At 42.0% G+C, this 26488-nt stretch overlaps 1 protein-coding gene across 1 annotated transcript in view; it reads left to right on the top strand.

Moving 5' to 3' along the window:
• AGBL1 (AGBL carboxypeptidase 1) overlaps positions 1-26488 on the top strand; it is a 332817-nt gene that overhangs the window by 134176 nt on the left and 172153 nt on the right. The window contains exon 18 of the mRNA XM_055715877.1: positions 21747-21927. Coding sequence (XP_055571852.1) covers positions 21747-21927 — 181 coding nt within the window. The remainder of the gene's footprint in view (positions 1-21746; positions 21928-26488) is intronic.

Genomic DNA, 26488 nt, shown 5'->3' on the forward strand with positions numbered 1-26488 from the left:
TTTAGACCATTCTCAAATGAATGCAGACACAGTGAGAATGATAGAGCTTCCAGCCTTGGTGTCAACTCCCTGCTCAATGAAGTTAATAGGTGCTTGCAGAGCTCTGATTTCTTGCATTTGCCACATACAGCCCAGTGAAGGTAGTGTTAACAGCATGCACTGTGCGCAGTAATTGCTTGCAAACCCTTAATTCACAGTGTTACACATGCAAATGTGCAGTAGTAACTATGTCCTACCAAACTCCCAGGCAGACGGCTGACTGGACCCTGCAAGCTGTAGGTTACTGTTGTAAGTGGCAGAGCAAAATGGACAGATAACTCTAAAGATGTGCACGGAAAAGATCTAAACATGCATATACAGGCAATGATAAAATTGTCTTCTAGTTAAGAAAGTAGTGGACACTGATACGTTGCTAATGTTAACAAAGTGATGGAATTAAAACCACCAACTGCAAAGTGACTGATCGGAGAAGGACAGTTTACACTGTGCTGTTTTGAGCTTGCCATAGGGACGTTCCTCAGGAGGTGTCTCGTGGCTGTGCAGAGTTGGGGTCGGTTAGCTCTCGCCTTTAGTTACGGAAGGGAAAAGGGAGCACACCTCTGCAGTGATGTGAGGTACAGTAGGTGCTGTTCTGGTTAATGTTAATAGAGAGGAATAACTGAAACAGACCCAAAGGAATTCCTTAGAGGAATGAAGATTTCAATGGGTCTAGGGTGGTACAGCTGACTACCTCCAGCATTGCTGTGTTCTCAGCTGAAAGACACGAGCATAATATATTGTTATGGGGGTTAACCCTGCATCCACTGAGAACAGTGTCACTCCACAGAGTGGGGTGAGGGAGTCATTGTTTATGGTACCACAAAGAAAGTAATTGCAAAGCTGTCTTCGTGGCTGGTGGTACTGTTGTGATTCCCATTAATAATACTGATTTTGAGGTGTGTTATGAGTATTTCTGCCAGTCTGGGGACACCCCTGATGAGTATCCTTTTAAAAATGTGTAGCATCATAGAGCTAATTTGTGGAGTTTAAAGTTAAACCTAATATCCAAGCTGACTAGCAGAAGTGGTGAGGGAAATTAAACAAAATATGACACTAGCAAATGGATTTACATCTGTAATAGCTGTCACTTTGAGTTGCCCTTCTATCATCATATGTCCTCTTTATGCAAGGCTGGGAAAACCGTTATGAACATTATCATAAAAAGATAATGACACCTGCTTATCTTATCTTAAATTTAGTCTTTTGGGGAATTGAAATACATTTTCTGTCTGAGTCTAAACATGTTGCTAAAGATGGAAAGAGTAATGTTTTTGGCATAGGTGCAGCAAGGTTCTTGTGCCCTTTGAATCTGCAGATGCTCCTAAAACTGGAATGAGGGATAAAGTGAGACAAATGAGGTGTGTTTACTTGGTCTCATCTTAAGCCTACATAATCAGACAAACATAGTTGCTGCGAGAAATACTCTAACATTTCTCAATTTGCTTGTATAAGCTATTTAGAAGGTTGTTTTGCAACTTTGATCTTTTCTCAGACAGAAACAAACCCTTTACCTTTAAATATAATTTGCAGCAAAGAGCAATTTCTGAGCAAAGAACAGCAGAGAATGTGAATTGCAGAGGCCACTTAGGCAGGATACTGGGAAATAATGATCATGTGGAAAATGTACACAGTTTAATTAAGCACATTGATTAAATCAATATGATTCAAACAGCTTAGTGCTCCAATCAGCTTAATCTCATTAAATGTAATTCAGGCTTCGATAATTGATTAATAATGCATTATAGTTTATGAATTATTGACTCCAAGTTATTATAACTGTTCCTGCTCCCTGCATGGCAACCTGTGTTGCATGTTAATTATGACAGGCTCAAGCTCTCTTCTCTTGAATAACTTTTTCAAAGCTGGAGATGACATATCTCCTAGTGCAACAGGGATCAAATTAGATCAATGCCTTATTGGAGTTAGTCCGCCCCAAAGGAAAATGCACTCTTTAAAGGAAGCTCTCATGTAATAATCTTGAGATAGGGAGGTAGAATGACCTGCTTTGGTTGGTAATGATCTCTCAAGCAGCCAGAAGAACTGCCTGTAGCAATTCAGCTGGAGTGCTAACCTGGCATTGTGCTGGTTGGAAACAGTTCACAACAGCAAGCGCATCTGTTGTTGTTCTAGTGTCGTTGCGTGCCATACCTCCTCCAGCGCACATGCACACAGTATAGCCAATGCTGCTGAACCCTTAGGTCACATTTTTATGCCAAATATAGAGCGATCCAGTTCCCCATGTTTGTTTGGATGCTGAGTGTTTTTTGTGAAAAGGACTGATAGGCTTTTATAGTGGAATTTCTACACTGCAAGTGTCATACAAGAAGAACCATTGCTACTATTGATGAAAATCTCAGGAGAGAAACCAAGAATTGAAGCAAGCCTCCACTCCTCATGTGCTCCCCCCCCCCCGCATTAGACTGTATTTCCACTGAATGTGAGCAGAGGATGTTGTCTCAGATAGATTGTCTTTCTAGCTATCTAGGTACTTAACGTGGTCCAAATAGCAATCTTATGCAGAAGGAGTCCACCAGCATTAATGTTTCCTTAAAATATTCCATTTACAGAACCCGTTCTGCTTTTTCCTTTCATCTTCTATCTCTACTCCTTATTTGTGATTATAGTTCAAAGTGAACAGATTTTAGTGTTTATAGAAATTGAATGACGTGATCATTATAGCAAAGCATGAAGAAAAATATTTTTTGCTTTATTTTTGCATCTGCAGGAGTGAGTTTTGCATTTGTGCATTCCCTTGAACTGAAGATTTGGCTCTTAATTTGCAGGGATCCCAGGCAGAGGTGCTGGTTCCTCTCTTGCTTTGTACCAAACAGTTTGGGTTTGGTGACAGAAAGACTCAGCTGTTGTGAAAACTGTGATCCTGTTTTAATGCAGTAGTGAAGGAAAGCTGAATCAAATTGTCATGTATTCTATAGTGTTAAGTAATCACAGAATTGAGAATACGAATTCTTTTTTCCACTTGAATAGGCAGTTTATTGAGCATCTGAAGCCAAAACAATGATCTCCAGATAGGCAACATTTATGGAGTGTGCTCTAAATATCTTGAGTTGTCTTTTAATTTCAAACATCTCTCTTTTCTTTCTGATATCCCAGTCACAACAATGTGGCAGCCCATAGAGAAAAAGAGCAGACAAAATCCTGCAAAACTATGTTCCTGTTTGAGTATCCAGCCTGCTGCCATAAAGGTGGAAGCTGGTTGAACAGAAGATTAAATCTGTGAGACAGACACATGGCTGGCTGCAGACTGAGGCCAGAGTTTTTCATGATGTATCAACTGCTCTTTGAATCCCAGCATTTGGTGGAACGGACTCAGCCAGCACAGCTTTGACACTATGGTCAGCCTTCTGTGAGTTTGGCAAACATGTATTAATATATTGAATCCAATTAGTCAAGGCAGCAAGCAATGCACAGAAAACAATGAACAAGGACACCAAAAATGGGCCTTGAAGCTTAGGCAGCCACCACAGTGTGTTTTGCAAAGGGATAAAGTAATGTTAGGGTAATGTTCCTTTATTTCCCACCCTTCGTCTTATGCAGCATGGTAGCAGAACAGCCATCTGAAGTGAGATAATTGGTACTGCAGTGGCTGCTCTTCATTCATCTGTAGTGTTTAGTTTTATGCCTTTTTTTCTTTTTTTAAATAACCTTCCTTCTGGAATTTGGAGATTTGTTCTAATCCCTTCCTCTTCTCAGGAGATAGTGCTACAGAATTTTCTGCTGTTTCTTCAGCACTTGTTCTGTTACCTTTCCTTCTTTGAATTATAACAGTCTTGTCTTTGTCCCAAGAGACCTATAACCTTTGCATGTCCTTTCCAGAAAAGAAATGTTCTGATTAACAGCAGCATTTTCTGGAACGTAAGTTAGCAATATTGTCTTGGTTGGTATGGACCTGGGCTAGAACATCAGTAGTGCTTAGCACCAGCTATGCTCCAGTCTTCTAGAATATCAGAGCCTTTTCTGATACGCTAATGAATTAAACATCTTGAAAATCTAAACCAGCACATATCTTAGTCATAATTATTTTCATTTGTAACTGGTTTGTCAAGTGTCTCAGGAGTGTCTTCTCACAGGAGCCTGGTACTACTTGTATTTTTGTTATAAGGCATTGAAAATTATGAATGAAACCGAAAACAGTTTGGTCTTACATATTCCTTATATTGCTTTAGAAATGTACAGCCAGCTGCTGGGAACACACCTGTCTTGCAACACCGCAGTGCCCTGGCCTCATTGCAGTGGAGCTACAAGCTTCCACAGGAGTGGTACATCACCCAAATTCTTGCCTTAACAGAAGGGGAAGAAAAAACCATCATCTTTTCTCCTTAGGTGGAAAAAAATCGGATCAAACCTGCAGATGATGTGCTTCCAATGGCCAATCTGAGTATCTGGTAGAGGTATTGAAATACCGCCCACCAGAGCCCCCAGGCAGCTTTTACTCCCTCAAATGGTGAACAGGCTTTGAATTGCTGCTAGGTTTCTGTTATCAGCTTCAAATCATGGCATGAAAAAAACCAACCAACCAAACCCACAACAAAAAACCCCAACAAACTTCCTGTATTTCAGTGAGCTGCACATTTCCCATGCCTGGCCATAAATTCCAGTCACACACTGTCCTGCGGGGCATACACTAAAAGGTCAATGTGGTACTGTATAAATTAGCCTGAGAAGCATTTGAATTGAGTTAAATCTGTTCTCAATGTGACAGAGATGGGCTCTATGAAGGAGGACATAATTTTAGGGTCAGGTGGACTGCAGAGACTGGATATTGTTACGAGCAGCGTGCTTACTAAGGGGTGAAAAGTTAATACTTGTGCCTCAAGGTAAAAGCAGAGGTCAGGGAAGGTTTTTTTTCCAGCTGGTCACAATATTGCCCAATTGGTCACGTGTCTTACTGCACAGGTCATTGTTTTTCACAAATTACAAGGTGTGGAACACCTGCTGATGCAGGATATAAAGTGGGTTGGCCTGAAGGTAGTTTGGTTTGCCCTTAACACCTGTGTTAAATCAGTTCCTTTGGGGCAGTCTGTGGATCACCCTTGCTCCCTGAATAAAAGGCCAGTAAGGTGGTTCCTATAGCCTCTGGCATAGAAACCTGCTGTAAGGTAAGAAATGGGAGTTTTATAATGGTAGAGGTGTTGCTTGTGTGTGATTGGTTTTTTTGGGGTTTTTTTTGTTTTGTTTTTGTTTTGTTTTTATAAATTATTTTTCCTGTCTTCTCTGCCCTGTCTGCTCTAAGGCAGTGGAGAAGCACTCTTCGAAAAAGAGGGGATGAGCCGCTGGGCTGTCCCAGTGACCGGTTGTTCTCCTTTCTGTTTGGTTGTACCTTCTCATCGATAACTCCTAGGCAAGCTGTGGTCAGGGAGTAAGGGGCAGGACAGCTGGCAGGTTGGTCTTGTGAAAGAGTAATCCATGGCTGGAAAGCTCATGGAGCACAGCATGTGTACCAGCTGCTGTCAGACCCAGACAATTGCGCTCGCTGTCGTACGGTGTAGCTTTTGTCTCCGGTTCGATATTTTTTCCTTACTGGAACAGAAAGACTGTTCTGATACACAGATTTGAGCTATGTACATATTGCTTTCTGATGATCTTATGGGAACACACTGTTTTTTGACTGGACCTGGATAGAAAGATTGGGAAGAGTGGGCAAAAATTGGGCTCTGCCACTCTGCTAGCAAACCGTTGCTTTTAGTTTGGGAACCCAGCTTGGGGACAGTTTAAGGGAAGAAGGTTGTCTTGCACAGATTGATTTAAAGAATTTCTAGGCTGTGACAGTAACCAGAGTGCATTGTGCTAGCAGGGAAGGCTGCTTGCTACTCTTACGTGTTTTTTCACGATCCTATGAATCTTGCGTTTCTCACTCTAACATTAAGCTTCTGCTATGCATAGGCAAACCCTTCCTCGATACACAGAACTAACAGACTGTTGGGAAACAGTGTGGGTGGTGTTATAACTTTCATATTGTCTTCACCTTTACCCTTTTAATTTGGGAAGTTTCTTGGTGCTTTTAAGTCTTGGCTGACTGGTTTGGAGAGTCTGTCTATTGCGGCTCACTTTAAAATAGAAAAGTCATTCACCTGATACCTCAAGGCTTTCAAAACTTTCTGGAAAACAACGATCCAATTTCTGGATTTAATGTTCCAAGCTACACATTTTTGTCTGATAAAGGCTGACCTAGCTTGTCATGTGTTACAAATGATTGGAGTTGTTTGGATTGCAGGGAGCAGCTTTACTGCATGTTTGCCAGAGCTGCAAGCAGATACTTTGTTCAGCTACTCTGCCCACATCTGTGCAAGGGGGTCTACGCTCACATGAAATGTAGTAAATGGTATTTCTCAGTGATGATCCTAATATTAATCTGCCTGAGAGCAATAGTGAGAGAGGAGGCATTTTTGCAATGCACTTTGTATATTTGTTTTTCTCCTGTTGTTTTATCTGTACTTCTGAACACCTGCTATTTCTAATTCCCACCCGTAAGTTGATTTTGCTGGGAGGGTCTATGCAGATTTCTGCCTAACCTGTTTTAACTGAGTTTAATTTCCCTAATTGGAGAACAGGATCCATTGCTATGTGACTGATGCAGCCAATCTTATACCCGTAAAAATAAGTACAGCAATTTATTGAAACTAGTAGCTTGCAGACACCACAGGCTGACACTTCTTGTGTCTTATAACTGACAGATTTTAGAAACAAGTATTTGTCATTAATGGGCTGTAATTATACAGCAATACAAAAATGAAATAGGATCAAAAATACTTCATAATGATTTTTAAATGCTGTTCTGTTAATGAGAGGGTTTGTCCATCTCTACATCAAAGACAAACTTGTTAGCTCTCTGAGCTTGCCCACCTGTTTCTAATGCAGAAATAGAAATTTCTAATAAACAAGGGGAGACAGCTGCTATGTTCAGACTGCAAATGTGCTGATAAGACCGACTAGTTGACGAGCGACATTGTAGATACAGCAAAGTGCTCCAGTGTTTGCAGAGAGCTAAACTTGGACTTCTGTATCATTCCAGGGCATTTATTATGTGGCTGTTGGATATTGGGTTTTAGCTGACAGAAAGATAGGTGCGTCAAGTCTCTTTCATTCTAGGTAATTTTGGGTTTTCTCTGATTTCCTCTGCTTCATTTTGATATACGACTTTGAAGAATTAGGTAGCAGAAGAAACAGTACTAGTCAATGTATCTCTTATGTCTTTTGGCCTTCCAAATAGAAGGAGGGGGGGCAGGTTGCATTCTGAAGTCACCAGCTACCTTTTAAACCAGTAAACAGACCTCTTAATGAATTGCTTTTCTGTTTTTGTCAGGAGTTTTTCTTAAGGTGTGTGGCATTTTAGAGAAGTTCCATGATTTTTCTGCCTGCTCAGTCTTAACTTTAGGTTAATGAACTTTGCATGATTGAATCAGGCCCCAGAACCAACAGGACTTGTTCTAGATCTTAACTCTGTTTCCCAAAGAAGGCGTTTTTTCAGTGACATTCAGAAAATGGTATCTATCAAATCACCAGCACATTTATAATTTAATTTGCTCTATCAATTGCAATTGTTGTGCTACTTAGCTGTGGAGGAAAAAAAAATGTTATTTTTCTTGCCATTTTAGAATTCTTTCTACAAGACTTTTCTTTCTTCATTGAATTTGTTTAATGAACTGTTTTGAAGATTTTACTGGCTTAGCCTGGGCTAGGTGCTGCTTCTGTGTCTTTGAAATAGATGAGATTAAATAAAATTGGCAGAAAGTTTTGTTAAAACATGACAGGGGTACAGGTGGTAATTATGAGTTGATGAATAAATTGGAACGGGTACATCGGAGAAAGAAAGGACTTGTGCATGACTTGGGGGGGAAACATTAGAAGGCATCACTGAGTGTTCTTTTGAGTCTCCCAAATGTTCTAGACTTTTATTATTATTATTATTATTATTATTTTTCTAGAAAACCAGAGACGCCTACTACAACTTCCTAATTCCTTTCCTTGTTCTTCCCTTACTGCTTTTGTGTCATCTTTCACTTTCTCCCCAAGACTGAAAGTGCAATGTAATAGTGATGGATGCAGGAATATGATAGCATTCTGCAAATGCATGTGTTCAGTGCTAATTCTAGGAAGGGTGGGTGGGTTTCAGAATGAAAATGGGAGCTGTGTTGTAGCATCATGGTATAGGACATCTAACACAACTGAGAGAGGATATAGGGTATAGTATTCTATTCATTTTCACGGCTAATGAAAAGAGGAGGAGTGCTTTTAAGTAATGGATTATGTAGAAATTCTTGGGTGAGCATGGATGGCACAGGATACTTCATGACTGGAACTTAGGAAATGGATGTTAAGCTTCCAGCTCTGTGACTGATTTGTATTTTATTCTCGGGCAACTTCCTTGATTTTTCTGCAAATCCCTGCTTTCTACACTTGGAATACACTTGAAACACGTAATCTTCAGTCTGTGAAGTGTTTCGAGAGAGGATGAGTGAGATGGAATTCATTATTGGTGGCATCAGACTGACCTTGGCAGGTCTCCCAAAGGGTGTTTAGGTCCCATGGTTTAGCACCTAACAGAAGACTGTAACTCATGATTGAAGTGGAGATGAAGTAGATCGATAGGAGGGCAGGAAGTCCTTAAATTCCTTGTGGCTTGGGCTGCACCTGCCAGAAATAAGAATGAAGGGAGGATTTTATCATAAAAAAGAGGCTGTAGTGGATAATGTAGCAGAAACTATCTTGTGACTTGGTTTTTCCTTTGTGCTTGCTATGCTAGAGGAATTTCTGAAAAATGACGTTTTCTTGTTTTTTGTAGTGCTCCCTACCCCTGTAGCCTGGTGTAAAAGGTGCAGCTGCAGCCGGGGTCATTCCTTCCCCTTCCTGACCAGCAGTGGACAGGGTAGGCTCTAACAAGATTAGTGTCTCGACTGCTTTGTCACTTCAGTGTTGCAGGTCACCCTAACGCAGCTGAGGAGTTTGTATTGCGGCAGAGTGGGAAAGTGCATTTAGTAGAGCAGGCGTTGAAGGCCGTTCTGGAAACGCAGTCCTGTAAATCCTGGCCTCTGGCAGCCCGAGCTGTTTAGTTATGTTTTATGAATCAGGTCATACTGTGTCTGTCACAGCTTCCAGATGCCAAACTCCTTCTGTGACAGTTTTGTCAAGCATTTTAAAAGGGCACAAAAACAACAGCCAGAGGGTCACCGTGAGGCACAACTCAACACATGGGAATTGTTCTTCACAAAGAGCAACTGGCCAGAGGCAAAAGAATGAGCAAGAGACAGATGAAGGACTTTGGGGTCTCAGTGTCTGCGGTGCCCTCATTATCCCTGTTCTCTCTGTGTTTAGCACTTAGTGAACGAGCAATACAAATGTAGTGACATGCTTATAGTTTCTGTGCTGACATAGGTGATGGACCTGCAAGTTATGCAGCATGTCTGTAGCTAGACTTGAAACAGTGTTCCTGCCCATCAGTGATGACTTGCTTAATTTCATACCCTATATCGTACCCTTTTAATCAGAACATTCCTGGGACCCACCTTCTAGCTTGTCGAAGGTCTTTTCTCACCAGTTGAGCTATCACTTGCAATGCAGATACCATGACCTTATTTGTCAGCCTATGAAGATGTAACTTGAAATTAGGCTCAGCTCAGATAAAATAATTGCTGTTTGCACAAAGGGTGTTGCTGGTGAGATGCTCCCTGTGAGGCCATCTAACCTGCCTGAAATGTAATTTAATAGAGAGAAATCAAATAAAATAAATCAAATTAAAGCATGCAGCTAATGCATGCAAACTCTAAAATTAATTTGGCTTACAAACAGGCAGTGAAACTGAATAGTTGATTTCTTCATCCATGAAGGAGGCACACTAAATAGTACAGAAAACAAAAATAATTTAAGAACAACTTTTGATTTTGAGAGTTGATGGGGATGTTAGATGGCAGGTGAAGGTTATTCTTTGATGTAAGGTATTTCTCATTATCTGTATATTCTTGCAGTTAGAAAACATCCATTAGAAGTCTCTTCATATTTTGAAAACAAGGTATCAGCATAAGAAGCTTTGTTAGATATAACAGGGAGATAAATCATCTTTTCAATGCTAGCCATTAGCTTGTCATGACCATGATTTACAGGGTTTTTCTTTTATTTAAATAACTGTTTCTTTTAAAAGCATTCTGATAGTTTACAGAGCGGAAGATGAAGTGGCAGTGAAAGCTCTGAAATATAATGGTTTCAATATGAGTGCTTCTTATGGCAAGTGAGAGAAAGTAGCTCATGCCATGGATTGTACAGGCTCTAAAGAATGGCTGAGGATTCTGTGACAGCAGCAGTTGGAAAAGTTCAAAATTCTACTGGGGAAATGTTGGGCTGCAAATGCAGGAAGGCACTGGGACTGAGGAAATGTACCCCAGTATTAGCTTCATGAAGCTAGTCTGTACAACAATGCACATCAGAAATTCAAACTGATTAGCAGCTGTTACTTGTGCTGTTAAATTATTTGCCTAAAAGAACCTTCTGGGTATTTTTTTTTTTCTTTAATAAATTGAATATCACTTAGGAAACTATGAAATAAAGAACAAAACCTCTTGTGTGAAAACTCCCACTTTTGCAATGATACATGGAGTGGTGAGGAAGGACATCTCATGTTTTACTTCTACTTGTGTTCCTTCTGGGTTCGCCAAAACTGTTTTACAGCCTGACTCCTTTACTCACAAGTAGCTTTTTCTGTGCTTTGTAGCAACTTGTGGGGAAAAAGAACAATTTTTTCCTTTCCCTAGCCTTCCTAATGTCTTACTCGTAAGAAGCAATATTTTTTCTCAACCAGACTACTAGTCTTCCTAGCTTGATGTTTCAGTCCCCATAGTGACTGATCTAGGAACACATCATTCATTAGAAACAGTTTTGCTAGCATCTGAAGGGAAGAACTTGTTACTGACTTAGGCAGTGACTGCTTAGTGTCTTTCCACGTGCTGTTTGAAATTTCTCCATGTTATCTATTTTATGTAGTGGCAAATTTTGTTCCACCTAGTTTTCTGTCAAGTATTCTGGAATTCTGATTATGCTATATGATCCTGATTCTTTCTTCATCCTCAGGGTATTTCAGTAGTAGAACTGCTTGAAAATAATACAGTATGAGCTTGCTTATGAACTTCAATGTTCATCTCTATTAGTTTCCTTGGGAAACTTATGTTCTACTTATGGCCTAAACAACTAATGTGAGCTCTTGATCTGAGATTTGAACACAAGATGTTAAAACACTGTGTTGTTTTGAGGGTACTGGAGGGCCGTAGGGAAATAGAGATTAGGACCTGCCACCTATACTAGATCAGCTACTGGTATGAATTAAAAAAAAGAAGTTCCATTTATCATGTTGTAGACATGAAGTGCTGGTGCCTCCCGCTTTGGTCTTTATCAAAATAAAACCTTATACATAGAAGTAGGCTTCTTGTCAAGGCTAAAGTAGGCAGGAAGCTGTACCATTCAGGGGTGGACAGTAGGATAGTTTTCTAGTTTAAAGATATTTCTGTGTCATTCTGCTGTTAAATACTTTCAGTTTAGTCCAACTCTACTTTGCGTCTTTTACACAACGTGTCACATAGTCTAGAAGATTAAAAGTGGTGCTGCTTATGTCGTGATACAAGATCATTGGGCCAATATCAGTTTTGCTGTCATGATGATTCAATTGAAAGAGCTTTTATGTTGCTCCCTTATTTGCATTCTCTTGCCTAGTTGTTTGGGGAGTTCAGCTAAGAACTTGTCACCAAGACAAGATTCATTATTCAAAATTGGGAGACAGTTTTACCTTATCAATTTCTTGTCTGTAGAAAGAGAATTTCCTTTGGGGTCAGCTCTGTGAAATGCAGTTTTAAACTTTAGGATAGACTTGGACAGCAATGATGTAAAAGTCAATTTAGTGATGCCACAAACGAGGTGCACCTGCAGAAGGGCCTTTACTGTGAAGTTGTTGACACAGTGAATTGCTAGACGGTGTCTTTTGTCGACTTGTCTGCTTTCTTTCCTTTTTCTCCTGAGTTTTCCATACGTAACAAAACATACAAGCTAAAACTCTCATAGCTTGCTTACTGCAGGAGAAAATTTTTAAGAAACATTCCCTGCCAGGATATTTCTGGAGCAATGGAGTGATAAATATCAAATCAAGTGAAGAATAAGAATTTAATTTTTCCCATCAGAGCCAATCTGATGCTTTTTATCGTAACAAAAATTGATATTTTATCCCTTTGATAATGAAAGCCTCTGATTGCACTTCCTTTAATATATTTTATTTCTTACAAGTCATTCCCTGAGGAAGACCTCAAGTCAGAGGCAGAGATGGATCTGTGCCTCTTAAAGACACAGCACATATTTAAGAATAAACATTGCTTTATGCCGTAGGTGGCATTAGTTGTGTTTTAAATCTGTTCTGTATAGACAGCTTATGGGCAAAAGAACTCTTTAGTATAGAATTTGTCTTTTGTAGAGCAGGAAACCTTGAAGGACTACACAGCAGTTAATTTATTTTCCTGTTAAATTTGGCTATTATTCCCAGTGATGAAAAAAACACTGACAGGTTCTCCGTTTTCCATGCCCATTTTAGGGCTAACAGGCCCCAGTGCAGGTCCTAGGTTGATCTTAGCTTGCTGCAGTTGCAGAAGGACTGGGAAAAATATTGAGATCTTCACACAGTTTTTTATCATTTCTCTCCTACCTAGGTTTCTAGAAGGAGTTTTTTCAGAAAAACAAGGGCTTCAGAACTGGAACCATTGAAATTAGCAAAGAAAACAAATGCCTGTTGGGTTATATTTGTCCCCAGCTAGTGCAAGATTGTTGTGTACAGAATGGCTTCTTGTGCTCTGGGCAATGTGGTTTTAATGTTAACTTCTACCTCTCCACAGGGGAGACTCTTCAATATAACTCACTGATATTCAGCCTAAATGTTCCTTTGTGAAGTTACATCCCATTAACCCTGGCTTCACCCTAGTTTAGTACTCTAAGCAATTCCTGTTGCTGCTGTGCCTGTTCTCAAAGTGATGGCAGTGAAGGGTATGGGGTATTACACTGGGGTAAAGGCTGTATCTCATAAGCAGGAGATGTGGGTCCAGACATTACTCACAGTGTGAAAGCCATTTACTCCTAGAGTGTGCTCTGGGGGCATCCCCTCTGCAATCAACTCCTGCTGCAGACTGTCCATCTGCTGCCCTTCATTTCTGTATAGAAGCTATTAATGCCATCCGCAGAACTGGGGACATGGCTGGAGGGCAGTTCATGCCTCAAAATTCACAGCTCAGTGATGCTCTGCCCTCTAGGTGCAAAGTCAGCTTGATCCCTTTAGGGATCAGATACTCAGAGGTCTCTCTGGCTAGGGACGTAACTAAAAAGTGCAGAGTTCTTGCTCTTACAGTGTGGAAATGTGCCTTGCAAATGAGATAGATGGGCTGTGAGTTCGTGGTGGGTATATAGAATTAAATGTAAAAGCAAGGGGTGAAAATATTGCTGTTTTGGAGCTGAAGCCTTATTAAAGTCCTGTCTGTCCTATTTGTGCAAATTCTTTCTAAAGTATCGTGTGTCACCAAAATCCCATTAAACTGTCACATAAATTATCAGAGTTTCCTTTTTCCATCACTGTGGATTACCCAGGGAGATATTTTTATGACAATGGAAGCTTTTTCAGCCTGCTCCTCCTGCCTGATTTAATTTCAGGCGAAATCCTTCTCTCAGAAAGGAGCCCATGGATTTCATAGCTCTATGGATCTCTGCACTCTGCCTGTACACAAGTTATTCTGCAGATGTCTGCACTTCTTTCCTGCCTGCACCTTCTTTTGGGCATGGGACAGTCCGGGGCAATGCTGCCACTTCTCTAATCATACTGAATAAGAACACTGTGTAGTCAGTTTTGATGGACCTCTGCTCCAGTGTCTTCCAGTCTTCTGAGCATCCACTGACTGGTTCTTTTCTTGGGCCAGTGTTTGTTACCTTTATATGAAAAACCCAGAAGGTAAAAGAGTCACACATGTACCTAACTTGAAAAATTTTGGTTTTTTCCCTACTTAACATGTCTCAGAAGTCTTGAGTCTCGGCAAGGCAATCTGTGTTCCTTCCACACTGGCTGAAAAACATACAGATTGATAGTCAGGCCATGGCAGGACCAAATACTTGAGTATCTGAAATTGCATGCTGCCATAGAACAAATTAAGGCCGTAATGTGCAAGTTATAGAAGCAGGGGATGATAGATCCTTGCCTGCCATTGATAGATAATCTGGAGCTCCTTACATCAACTAGCTAGTTAATCTGTTGGGAGGACTCCTGGAGCTGATCCTAGTGTTTGCTTCTAACCTCTTTATCAGGGTACCTACAGAGGAGCTGGGAGCTGGTAGACTTAAGGATAATAGAGGGGCTTTGGAAGATAGTTACTAATGAAAGGAATCCCGGTAATTATATTACAGAAATTTTAAAGTAGCAGGACTGTCACGAACTGAGCAGGCAAGACAGAACTTTCCATAAATGTTTCAGATCCCTATGTGGGAAGAAGCCCAAGTGATGACAAAATATCATGATGATGAAATATTTCTGATTAGTTGCTAGTTAGTGGCTAATATTTAACATACTTTAAAGTGGCTAACATTAAGTAGTAATCAGACACATTGCATCAAGGAGATCAAAGGAGATGGCTGAGGTGCCCTGTGGACTGGATTCCATCAGCTCTCAGACACAGAGGTAATTTCAGAAGACTAGAGGGGAATCTTGGACGAAATTTCTAAAGGGGTAGCTAGAATGACCTAGGTGGCCATAGGCCTCGTACTGACACTGTTCTGGGCACTGTGGCAGAGTGGCTTGTTGTAGGACCTTATGAATAAGGACCTAGCAGAAGATAAAATGAATATGTGGGCATGCCAATGAAGGCAGTCAAGTCCCTACAGTTTGACTTACCTGATAGACAGTAATTCGTATTTTTTTTAGTGCAACCTAGTCCCAGTGAACAGTGAGAACATCTGATTGTTGTCTCTTTCTAGCAGCCTTTTGCAATGTAAAGGCTATCTCCTTCCTCTGTTCGTCTTTCCTTTCTGAGTTTAAAACCCATTTTCTCCAATTTTTCTTCATAACTTATGACTTCTGCATTTTTTATCATTCTTAATGACCTCTTCAATTTTCATTGCCTTAATTTTTAAACTATGGTGGCCAGCAGTAAGCACAGCACTACCGCTATTTGTTTTTGTTCGTTGGGTTGAGCAGAGCAAAGTAACAACGTTCCTTGTCCTAGCTGTGACCTTGCCTGTAGCTCGTCCCAGGAGAGCTGCCATATTTGGGACTGCTTTGCATCACTAACTCATCTGCTATAATCCCCTGATCCTTCTTGGCAGTACTTCTTCCTAACCAGCTGTCCCCCATCTTGATTTGATTCCCTTAGAATCTGGCTAAGGGGAGCGCAGAGACCTACCAGGAGCCCACAGTTCCTGCAGGAGCAGCTGAGGGGGCCTGGGCAGGGCCAGGAGAAATGGCAGGAGATTTAAAGGTGGTGTAACCAATGCTACTCCCCAGCTGAGGCGAGCAGCTCCGGTGCTGGCCTGATTCGTGGTGGTGCGCCCCAGCATGGTGCATGGAGGGGGTCCTGGGCTGGGGAACCTCAGGGGAGCCAAGAGACCTGCCAGGAGTCAGCAGCTCACACGACAGCAGCTGAGGAGAGGGCCAGGAGTGATGGCAGCCAAGCCCCCCACACCTATAAAAGCCCTTGGGGAGCACTGGCAGACGGGGCCTGGTGGGGCGGCTGGCATGGGAGGGTGTGCAGGAAGGGCTGGGGCTCTGCCAGCTCCACCAGGGAGCAATGGCATCCACCAGGGAGCAATGGCATCCACCCAGCAGAAAGCCACGGCCCCTGTAAACTCTGCACCCACAGCAACTGAGGTGGCCGCCCAGGCAGGGCTGCGGTGGGAGCAGGCGGCCGCCCCGGTGCGGGCTGCAGGCCGTGCCCGGTGCTCCTGGCAGTGCCGGCGGCAGCAGCCCGTGCTCCTGGGAGTGCGCTGGGGAGAGAACCCTCTGCTCGGTGTAAGTGCAAGGTTGCTCACATTAGCAGTCTAATAAGGTAGACAGCAACAGCTAGATGGTTTCAATTTGAAGCTGGATGCTATCGGAGCAGTTCAGGGGGTGTGCGGAGCGGGGCAGGATATGCCGGTGAATGTTGAGCTGGCGTATCCAAAAATGGATCATAATGCAGTGACTGGAAATTTCAGCTAGATTAATTCAGGTATAGATGCTTGCTTAGGATGGAAATGTTAGTTATAAACTGAGACAGTTTCCAAAAAGTTATAGTAGAGTTTCCATGGGAGCAAGTTTTGAATACAGGATTTGTTTCTTCCCCAATCTTCAGCAAGAGGCACCTTTTGATTTGAACAGGAATTAGTTCACATGGGTTTCCTTTGGCCTCAGTTGTACATAAGGTCACACTAAATAATAGGGGTGGTTCCTACTGCCCTCAGAGCTTGGGGTTTTACAGTCTGCCCAAAATGGGCTTGACAATTTGCTTACCGATTTCCTGGAATTAAGAACCACGGATAGCAGGATGTCAAGCTGCACCGAGGCTGGGCAGGCTGTACCCATGTTCAGGTCCCTGATCATCTCTGATTCAGAGGTGAATGAATTCATAAAACACATGCACAAAAGGAGGTTGCCAAGCAACTTGGAGCCTGAAACTCCCCCATCAAGCTACGAAGGTAGAGAACAGGCAGCTGAGGCAATTTGTAACGTTCACTTCTTTGCCATAGCTAACAGTAATAATGCATATAATATAGGCTTATTTAAGAAGGGAATAGCTCATTGATAATTCTGAAAAATAACAGCTGGTCCTGCCAGACTGTGTATTTTGCCTCTGTCTTAAGATGTGTCTGCTCTTTGGAGCATTTAACCAAAAGCAGGGTCAGCAAGGAGACAGCAATGTTGGGGTGGGGGGAGATGGGTAAAGAATTACTCTGTCTTAAGTCAACTGGAAGACTGACAACTATTGGAAGTTTTAGGAGGAGGGTAAAGTGTCTGACGCAGATTCTGGCTCAGGTCAGTCTTGTGTTTTCTGTGATTTCAGTATTTGATGCTTTTTACAAAGATACTGTAATATATTCTTTGTACGTCACACCATATCCTGTGTTCTCTTTGACTTTGCATGACTATGCAGCCTTGGGCGTATCAGATGTATCCAGGACGGGATGCAGCTGTGACATGTGGAAGAGCTACGTGTTGCTCCTCCTGTTTACCCATCGTTTGACTCGCAGAATACCCTGTTAGTGGCCACAACTAAGTTGGAAGGAGAGTTCACCTTTCTCAGTTTCTGTATACTATGTCCTGGGGTAAACTTGACCCTTCAATTTACGTAATGTTCATCATAAAGTCATGCTGTATTTAGGCAAAAGGGAATAAAATAATTCTATGTCTTAATGGTGCTGGGCTTGGGTAAAGGGAAGAGGGGTGTGCAGAAGCACAGCCAGAAAAATTCCAGTCAAGACCTGGATCTAGGTTGAATTTCTCACATGCTGTGTATATAATTCCCTCTGGCTCCTTACAAAATCCTAGCCCTGTGTTGTTTCAGTGCCCTGTCCCTTTACAAATGGCATAGCTCAAATCTCAGCTTGAAATAATTTAGAACATCGGCCCAGGTCAGGGCATCTGGAACTGCATTTCATTTCCTTTCTGTGCTCCTCTTGATGAGGGACACTGCTGTGTTAATGGGGTTTTGTTCATTTCTTTCAGGCTGCTCTTTCCCCAACTGATGTCATGATTAGTGACATCAAAGTCACCTCTTAGTGAACCTTGGTGATGACATGACTAGAGGTGGATCCTTATAACAGGCAGGAGTTTAAGCAGCAAGTTAGCAGACCTGGAAGAACAAAGCTCTTATTTTCATGCATATATCCACAGTCAAAGACAAGTGGACATGGGAAGCAGGTGATACGTTAGTCGAATTACTACTCAAAGGGGTTTTGCGCAAAGTGTTGCCAGAGGAATCAGTGATGCTTTAATCTCTCACCTTGGGTACTGTTGGTGCCACGTTACATTCTGGGCATGTCGACATGTAACACAGTGTAAGAAGACATGATCTGTTGCATAAGGCTTTATGTAGCATGAAAAGGTTCCTCTGCTTTCTCTTTTTATTATTTACATTCCCAGAGAAGGTTACGTGTCATGTGGGCTTTGCAGAGATAAATGGCTGACCTAAGCTTGCTGGCAGCTTCCCCAGAACTTGGGGAGGATCTGCCTAAGTGTCAGCCTGAGGATTTTGAAGACTTAAGCTCAATTCTGACCCTGGAATGATGCATACGAGAAAGCTTGTGATTGTGTGTACTGAGGTTAGGTGCAGTAGGGTATGGGAGGGTAGTACAAGGGACTCTGAAACAACACAGAGAGAAGGGCAGCAGGGCACCGGTGTAAGCCAGTAAGCTATGCTGGGTAACGCTGAGGTGGTCTGGTCAGGACTGCTGTCACGGGAGTGTTGGAAGTCAGGAATGAAGTGAAACAGATTAGCTGAGTGCAGAAATCTTGACTGGTGCTTGCCGGCTGGGAGTACTGAGTATGGCTGCCTGGTGCTCCTGTCCTCTACTTTCACGAGTTCTAATGTTTATCCCAGTTATCACAATAATATCAAGGCCGATTAGTAACTGGAGATGCTGATTGAATGACTCCTGCCTGCCACAGAGTTAAATCTTTGTTTCCCAGGTGTTTCAAGGGTAGCAAGTTTTATGGCCATGTCGTCAGCTCTTTGCTCTATTTACTGCTTCATTAGCCTCCATGCTGGGTGCAGTTTGGGGGAGCACAGTGTGGGGTTTGGCTGTGATGGCTTCCGTGAAGGGACAGGCCATTAACAAGCTCTGTGGTTTCCTCACTGGTACAACTCTTTTGTGGATGGGATGTCAGAGCTGCGGATGTGCTTGTCAGAAGGGGAGCTTTTAAAGGAAGCTTTAACTGGAGTAGATTTCCTGGACTGGACCTACAGGCTATGGGCCCCTCCATCGTCACCCATAGAGAAACAATGTAGATGATCTCTGTCTGGTCTCTTCCCCACCCCCCATTTCCTGGGTTTTAAGATCTGGAAACTCCAGAAGCTTTTCTGACATTGAATCTAAGACAAACTTGACTGTGATCAGCCTTGAGAGGAAGAACAGAACTCAGGTCTGTGTCAGTCCCATACTCTTTGCAATCAGCAGAATTATGGCAAACTTTCCTGGGTTTCTGAGATGAGAAAGTCCTTGTTTAGAGTTTCTTTTTTCTTATTTTCACTGAGGAAAGAAGCTTTCAAGAACCCGTGCTCTCTCTCTCAATATATAGAAGAGATAAGAGTTGTTAAAGCTGTATTCATCAATTGCAAAAGAGAACACATTTTGTTTTGCTTTGTGCTATTTACAGCTGCTGTCCATTAGGAGTCCTCAAGAGCCTCATTCTCAGCTACAACAGTACAGTCCCATAAGTTTAGCCCAGCAATGAGCCTGCAAAACAGCACTAAATCATGGTGTGATGGGAGAAAGAAGAAAATGTTTGGAAATGGCAAAATGCAGCTCATGTCTTCATGAAAGCTATTTTTTTGCTTGTTGCTATTTGAGAGCATTACTAAGGTAGACCATAACACACAACTAGCTGGGCCAGAATAGAAGTTGTGTACTCCAGTTTTGGAAAAAGAAAAAACCCAGAAAGGCTAGTAGTTCCACAGTTTTGTAGTCCACAAAAGGAATCTTTTGCAATACAGAAGTGCCATAGGCACACAAAATATACTAGTCTCACAGTAAGGTAAAGGAGTAAGAGTGATAAAAGACTAATGTATGGCTATTGAGAAACAGAGCTCCAGTTGCTTTACTGGACCAGAATATGACTGTTCTGTGTGAGCTCTTTGAGCTGAGAGTGCAGTTCATTCTGTTAGCATGCACCAACTGCTTAGGAGGAAAGCAAGGAAGCGCGGAGGCGTCGAGGGGGGATTGTTTCCAAATCTGAGTGCATCCCTGAAAGATGTAACTAAATTGTACTGTAATGTACATATTGAGCAGAACTGTACAGAATATACAGTTAAGGAGAAAAGTTAGGTTTTGTTCCTTGTTTGACTGTGAAATGAGACGTTTCACCTGTATTCTCGGAGCTCAGACACAGCCTTTGTCAGACAAATCACTAAACAGATCTTTAATAACATCTGTATTTTCCAGCACAGCGTTCTACCTCCCTGTTTCGACATTAATTGATTAATGGTTTGTAAAGCATTTGGAAACTGAAGGACAGATTTGGGAGCTAAGGGCGAAGATGTATAACTTGCCAATTCAGCGTTTGTTTACATGCACACTGCTAATGCCTTTGGTTCTGTTTTTTGTCCTGTTACGACTCCCAAGGCTGTCAGTTGGGGTCACCCAACTCGCACAGGCTCTGATGTTACCTGCTAGAGCAGGACAAAGCTATCCTGGCATCGCTGTGATGCCCTGACAGATAATGGTTTCCACTGAAGTCTGTGGGGTTGAGATCGTGAATGCTCACAAAAGGATCATTTTAAGACAGAAAATTGCTTTGTCCTTTCCCTTTATTTTCTGCGTCTGACAGGTGTCTCCCTCTGCCTACTCCTGTTTCCTTGGCCCATCCTTGGAGTACGCTTAGCACAGATGGGATCCTCAAAGAATCTGCTGTCAAACTTGGTCTTTTATAAGCATATGTATACTGAAAGTTTTTGGAGACTTACAACTAGACCAAATGTGGGTGCTTTTTCCACAGGAAAAGCAAATAGCATATCTGATAACAAGGAAACTTTCTCTGTTAATTTGCAAGTCTACTTTGAAACAGGTTCAGTAGAGCTTATCAATTAACTGTTAGTAAGACTTTGATTATTAAAAAAAATAAAAATCCACACAGCCCCCCAAATCCTCTCTCTTACCCTAAATTCCCACAGCTTATGTCTCCCATACCAAATGTATTGCTAGAAACAGTCAAACTCTTCTAGATGCAACTTCTGAAAAATCAGTGTTGCAAATATGAGCGTGCACCTGTATTCTATAAAACTGAAAGCTGTCTTTCCACAAAAAGTAACAGCCTGCTTTGGCTATCTGCGTTATTTCTACGTTTCGTTGGATGGATACAAAATGATGGTTAGTTTTGAGTACTCTACCTCTGCCACTTGTCTCGTTCATTCATTCATAAATTTTCTTTAATTACACCAGTTTAACTTGATTAGTTATGATTCCGACCCTAAAACACAGGTTACTGACGGAGATCAGATAGCTTGCATGTCCTTGAAACACTTATGGGTTGACAGATCTGCTTAGAGATTTGGAAAGTTCTCAGTTGTTAATGGTGAAACACTGAAAATGGAGCAGGACCTCAGGAAATTAAGTAATTTCTAGCTGCCTTTTAAACCTTAGTGAAGTCTGATAAGATCGAACTTTCAAGAATTGTCAGAAAGTATGCTGGCGCCATTTTGAGAGGCAGTAATTTGCACATGCAAAATGGTATATGTAAATATCTGTAAGATGTCATAGAATGAACAAGCAGAGGGATAGGGGTGAAAGTAGCACATGCTGGTTCTGAGGACCAAACCTGGGATCAACTGGCAAATAGCACCTTTGGTAAATGGCTGGACTGTTTAGAGACTTATTTTCCCTAAAATACATCTTGGGTTATTAACTTAATTAAAAAGGAATAAAACACACTTGCAAAGATATTATTCAAAGAGAAGTCCTGTCTAGGGTTGGTTTTATTTTTGGGTTTTTTTTATGTTTTACAGGCAATCGTCCTTATGTGTTTCTCACTGCCCGTGTTCATCCTAGTGAAAGCAATGCCAGTTGGGTAATGAAGGGGACCCTGGAGTTCCTTGTGAGCAGTGATCCCATTGCTGACCTCCTGCGGAAATGTTTCATTTTCAAGATTGTCCCCATGCTTAATCCTGATGGAGTCATCAATGGCAAGTGAGTTGTGACATATGCTTATCCTGGGCTTTTGCTGGGTTTGTCTGCAGGTGTTACCCCTGGGCGCGTAGCAGGTCTCATTTTCAATGTTATGGGTCAGTAGATTGCCCTTTGTCTTGTGTCTCATTCACCCTGTTACCGATCCTGTATGGAAAATGTGAATCTGAGATACAGGCCAGTGTGCTGTCTTGCATTTGTCAGATGTACGTGATTCTGTACTGTATAAGGCCATAAGATGTCTCAATTGCCTGGATGGAGTATTAGTGGTGCCAGAGAAACTAGATCTTTCTTGATAAATGGAGGCCTACTATTCTGCTAAAGGAGCAGGGCAGACTACACCTGCAAGACAGATATGCTTGGGAATAACTGGCTTTAATTAATGCTTTGTATAGCCCGGTGCAGGGGGAAGATGAGTAAGGATCTATTAAATTTTCACATTTTCATGGAAATATTTCCCTGTAGTGAAGCTCCCTCCTTCTCCCACCTCCTTTTCAATCTTCCCTCCCACATGTTTCCTAAGAGATACTGAATCTGAGCTTGGAAAATACTGATTCCTTCTTGTATTCTTAGCCTTATACCATCCCTACCCACCCACACTAAATTGACATCCCTATCCCTGTACATGAGTGGGAAAATTATAACTCTGCTCCTAATACAATGACATGAAATAATTATTGCTATGCAGCCAGTGAAAGGAATTCCCTCTGAAGGCTTGCAGATTGCACTAAGATAAAGTAGGCTTGCACTTCACTGGAAAAAAATCTCCAGTGTCTCTGTGGACAGTGGAGTTTGTTCACCTCATTGGGTGTTTGTGGAGTGGCTGTAAGTTAATAACTGTCATTCCTGCCTCTGATGCACTGGCAGGACATTATGCTCACATCCCACTGGTAGCTGGCGAGATGTGCATTTTGACCTGGTGATAAGGTCTTGCAGGTTTTGTAACAGCTGTGTTCCTGGCTTGCTGCAGTGGAAAACATGACAAATCCCCAAGGTGAAAGATTGGCTTAGAGAAGCACTGAAACACACAGCAAAGTGTAGAGGAACAACTTTTCTTACGCTATGCTCTCCCATCTGCTTTTGGGTTAGACTGCAGATTGAGAGCTGCAGAAACAGAACAGTCCTGAGCGACAAATGAGTTGAGTTTGGTTCTAAACTAATTCATTTCATTTTGGGGTAAGTGGCTCAGCAGAGAGCAGCCAGGGCTTTTCTGACAGTCTCTAGTCTGTGACTATGAAGAGTCATAGCTTTTGTGCTGCTACGCTCCCCAGGACTCGAGCATATCTGTAGTCTGGGAGGACTGTTCAGAGGAGCTGGATACTGCTCCAGAGTATTCGAAGCCTCTGCTGGCACCAAATGCTTCCTTGATCCTTCCAGACAGCAGAAGCAAAAAAAGAAAGGTTGTGGCTTTTTTTCCCCTCTTCTTTTTTTCCTTTCACTGCACTTAATTAAAGTTTCCAGCAGATGGAGGACTGGAGGGAATGTCTGACCTTTTTTCTCCAGCTGTCAGGAGCGAGTGTAGCAGAGAAGGGACCCTCAGGAGGGGAGGACTTGGCTCTCTGTGACACCTGGACAAAGTGTACTGCCTGAGCTCATGTCACGCTGGAAGTTATTTTGCCTTCCCTGGTGCAGATGAGCTTAAACTGTAGTTAAATCTGGTGATGGGTTAAAAAGTTTGGTAAGCCTTGCCAAAGATGGGAGCAGGGGAACTTCCTAGTTTTATGCAAGTTGCTGTGCTCTCACACCTCCCACCTGTTGAAGGCTAGATGTACTGAATGCATCAAATCCACTATCCAGGCCAACAAATATCCTGGCTCTGTGCTGGACACTGGGGATACTTACATGTGGTAACTGGTGATCTTATCTCTTGTTGTGAAATAAGGATTTCTTCTGTTTCGGTGCCTCTGTTGCTTTCTTTAAGAAAAAGCTGTATTCTTTTTTGTTGATGGTTCTTTGAATCTCCTTACTCTCCGTCCTCCCCAGCCCTGTGTGTTGGGGTGCACATACCTTCCCTGCTCATCACGGAGACCAATGCCAGTGCGTGGTTACAAAGGATTTCTTCCCACAGCCCAGCTGTGCCCCTTCCCCAGCTGGCTCCCTGCTGCAGGCGCAGCTCGGTGGAAGAGTGCTCATCCCAGCAGGGTACCACCGGATCGCGCTTTGGGAGCCTCGTGCAGCAACGAGATGATCAGGGCCTTGGTATTTGCTTTGGTTAATGTGATCTGAAAGTTACATGGGGAGAATGTTCTTCTAACACCAGATAGGACTGCAGGAATACGATTATGCTCTGGCTGTGCGTGGCTGAGCTGGGAAGCAGCTTTCTACCCTCCCTTTCACTTCAGTCAGTGCTCTGCAAATCCGTTCCTGTCTGTCAGCGATGAAGAGACTTGTAGCCCCGTTACTGGTCCTAAATGAAGGTAGCGGTTATGCAAACGTGCATGTATGAGTGGGGTTGTCATCACATAAAAATATAGATCACTGCCAAAAAGAAAGCTTCCAGAAAGAATTGGTGAACAGTTATGTTGCTGTGTGTGGCTGAGTGTGCTGCTCCATCCTGAACAGCACTCAGGTGTAGGGTCTGTCAAATAATATTCAGCTCATCTGACAATGGCTATATATTTTAAATTAAATAATAGATACTGCTTCTCATAGAGTTAATCTTACATTTTCTTCCAAAGGCTGGTTTTTGTCCACTGCTGCTGATGGGATGCTGCCTCATATAGACCTGTGGTCTGACCTGTTATGCTGTATTTTATGTATATTTTGTTATGTGTATTTTAGTTTTGTTTCTTAAGACTATTTTTTCCTTGTATTTAATATCTAAATGTCCCAGAAAAGTAGTGTAAGTCAGTTTGAAGCGACAGCCGTATACTTAACAGACAGTATCCTTGCAGCCTGACTTTATTTTGTACAAGTTGTTCTGTGAGATTCCAAAATAGTAAGCATTGTTTTTAATTATGGCTCACCACCTTCACCATACCTGTAGCCCCCTTTTAAACTAAAGCAATCATAATAAAACAGGAAAGCTTTAAAAGGAATTAATCTCTATTAAGTGTTGGAGAATCTATGAAGAAGAGTATCATTTTCATTATGAAAGTGACAATAAAATGCAGTGAGTGAGCGAGAGGTGCTTTGTTCCTGGCTCTGCTATCAATGGACTATGAGACCTTGGTCACTACCCCCTCCTTTTGACTGAGTTTTCTCTAGAGAATGAGCTATTGACATACCGTTACCTTTGAGCAGTTTGAAATCAAGACTGAGGTATGCATATTGGGAGCATTTTCTCTTCAATCTAGACCTACTTGTCGTTTTAACTATTAAGCTTGTTTTTAACTTGTAGAATGTGGAAAAATACTGTTCTCTGATAACTCTAGATTTATGAGGAATGGTGCAGCGTAGCCTTTGGTGAAACTTTTTGAACTGCTTTTTTAAAAAGTTTATCTGTTCAGCAGAAATCTTTGCAGCCTGAAACTAGGTCAGTTATAGTCACAGTTGTATAAAACCTGGAAAGCAGGGTTCAGTGTGGGAACTTGTAAAAAACCCCAAATTATAGTAGCAAGAAAAGAGTTTTTTTACAAAGAAACAGAACACTTTTTGCTGTCAACAGTGTTCCACATAAACTCATCACGCAGTTGAGCACTGAGTTGTGTGTGGGCTCATGCATGCCTGTGCAGTTGCATGCTAAGTTTTGATGTGCTCATATGCTGTCCTGTGTGCACCTGCTGTGCATCCTCCTGTCAGCAGCTTGTTCACGCAGCTGTTCCCTGCATCTGCTCAGACCTGCAAGCCATCTACACCGCACCTGGCATTCCCACGTGTGTGCTCACAGTCACAACATCCTATTCAATGCTTTGTGGGTTTGGCTGGACTTCTCTAGACACTGCAGTTCTAGATAAATATTGCTATTTATTACACCCAAATTTAGGGTTATTAATTATATCACTATAACCTAATTTATATCACTATAAACAACAGTAATAAATGATGCCAAATGCTAACACTTGATGCTTGCCAACTGTGCCTGTTTGATGAAGGTTCCCCTCTCCCCCAGTTCCCAGAAGTATTAAATTAAAAATGATTGGCCTTGCAAGATCATTGATCGTTTGAGAAGTGGAAGCTCCTGGGGAAGTGATTTTTGTTTTAAAAAATACTTCATGTGCAGACTGGTCATAGAGTGTCTGTATTTTGTGTATTCAGAAATTCTCTTCCCACTGATAAATCCCAAACTGGCCGATATCACAGTTCTCTGAGTCCCTGTCTCACTCCTACACTGCCACCTTCTTCCTCTTCCTTTACTTCCTTTTAATGTTTCCTCTTTCTTTTTGTCTGTTTGCCCTTTTCTCACTCTTCCCTCCCTCCCATTGAATCAAAGAAGCTTTTCATTGAGAAGAACTCAATGCATTTTTAAATGAATTGAACCAATCAGTGGAGATGGGAGCCGGCGAGTCTTTTTCTTGGTAAAGGAAGATGAGTATTTTGGAAACGGCATGACTTCTTCAAACCCATGGGGTAACCATAGCAGCAGTTAGGAAGAGGAAGTCCTGATTTGCATTTTGGATTATAG

The sequence above is a fragment of the Falco cherrug genome, chromosome 7 (assembly GCF_023634085.1).
Source record: "Falco cherrug isolate bFalChe1 chromosome 7, bFalChe1.pri, whole genome shotgun sequence".
Classification (NCBI taxonomy): domain Eukaryota; kingdom Metazoa; phylum Chordata; class Aves; order Falconiformes; family Falconidae; genus Falco; species Falco cherrug.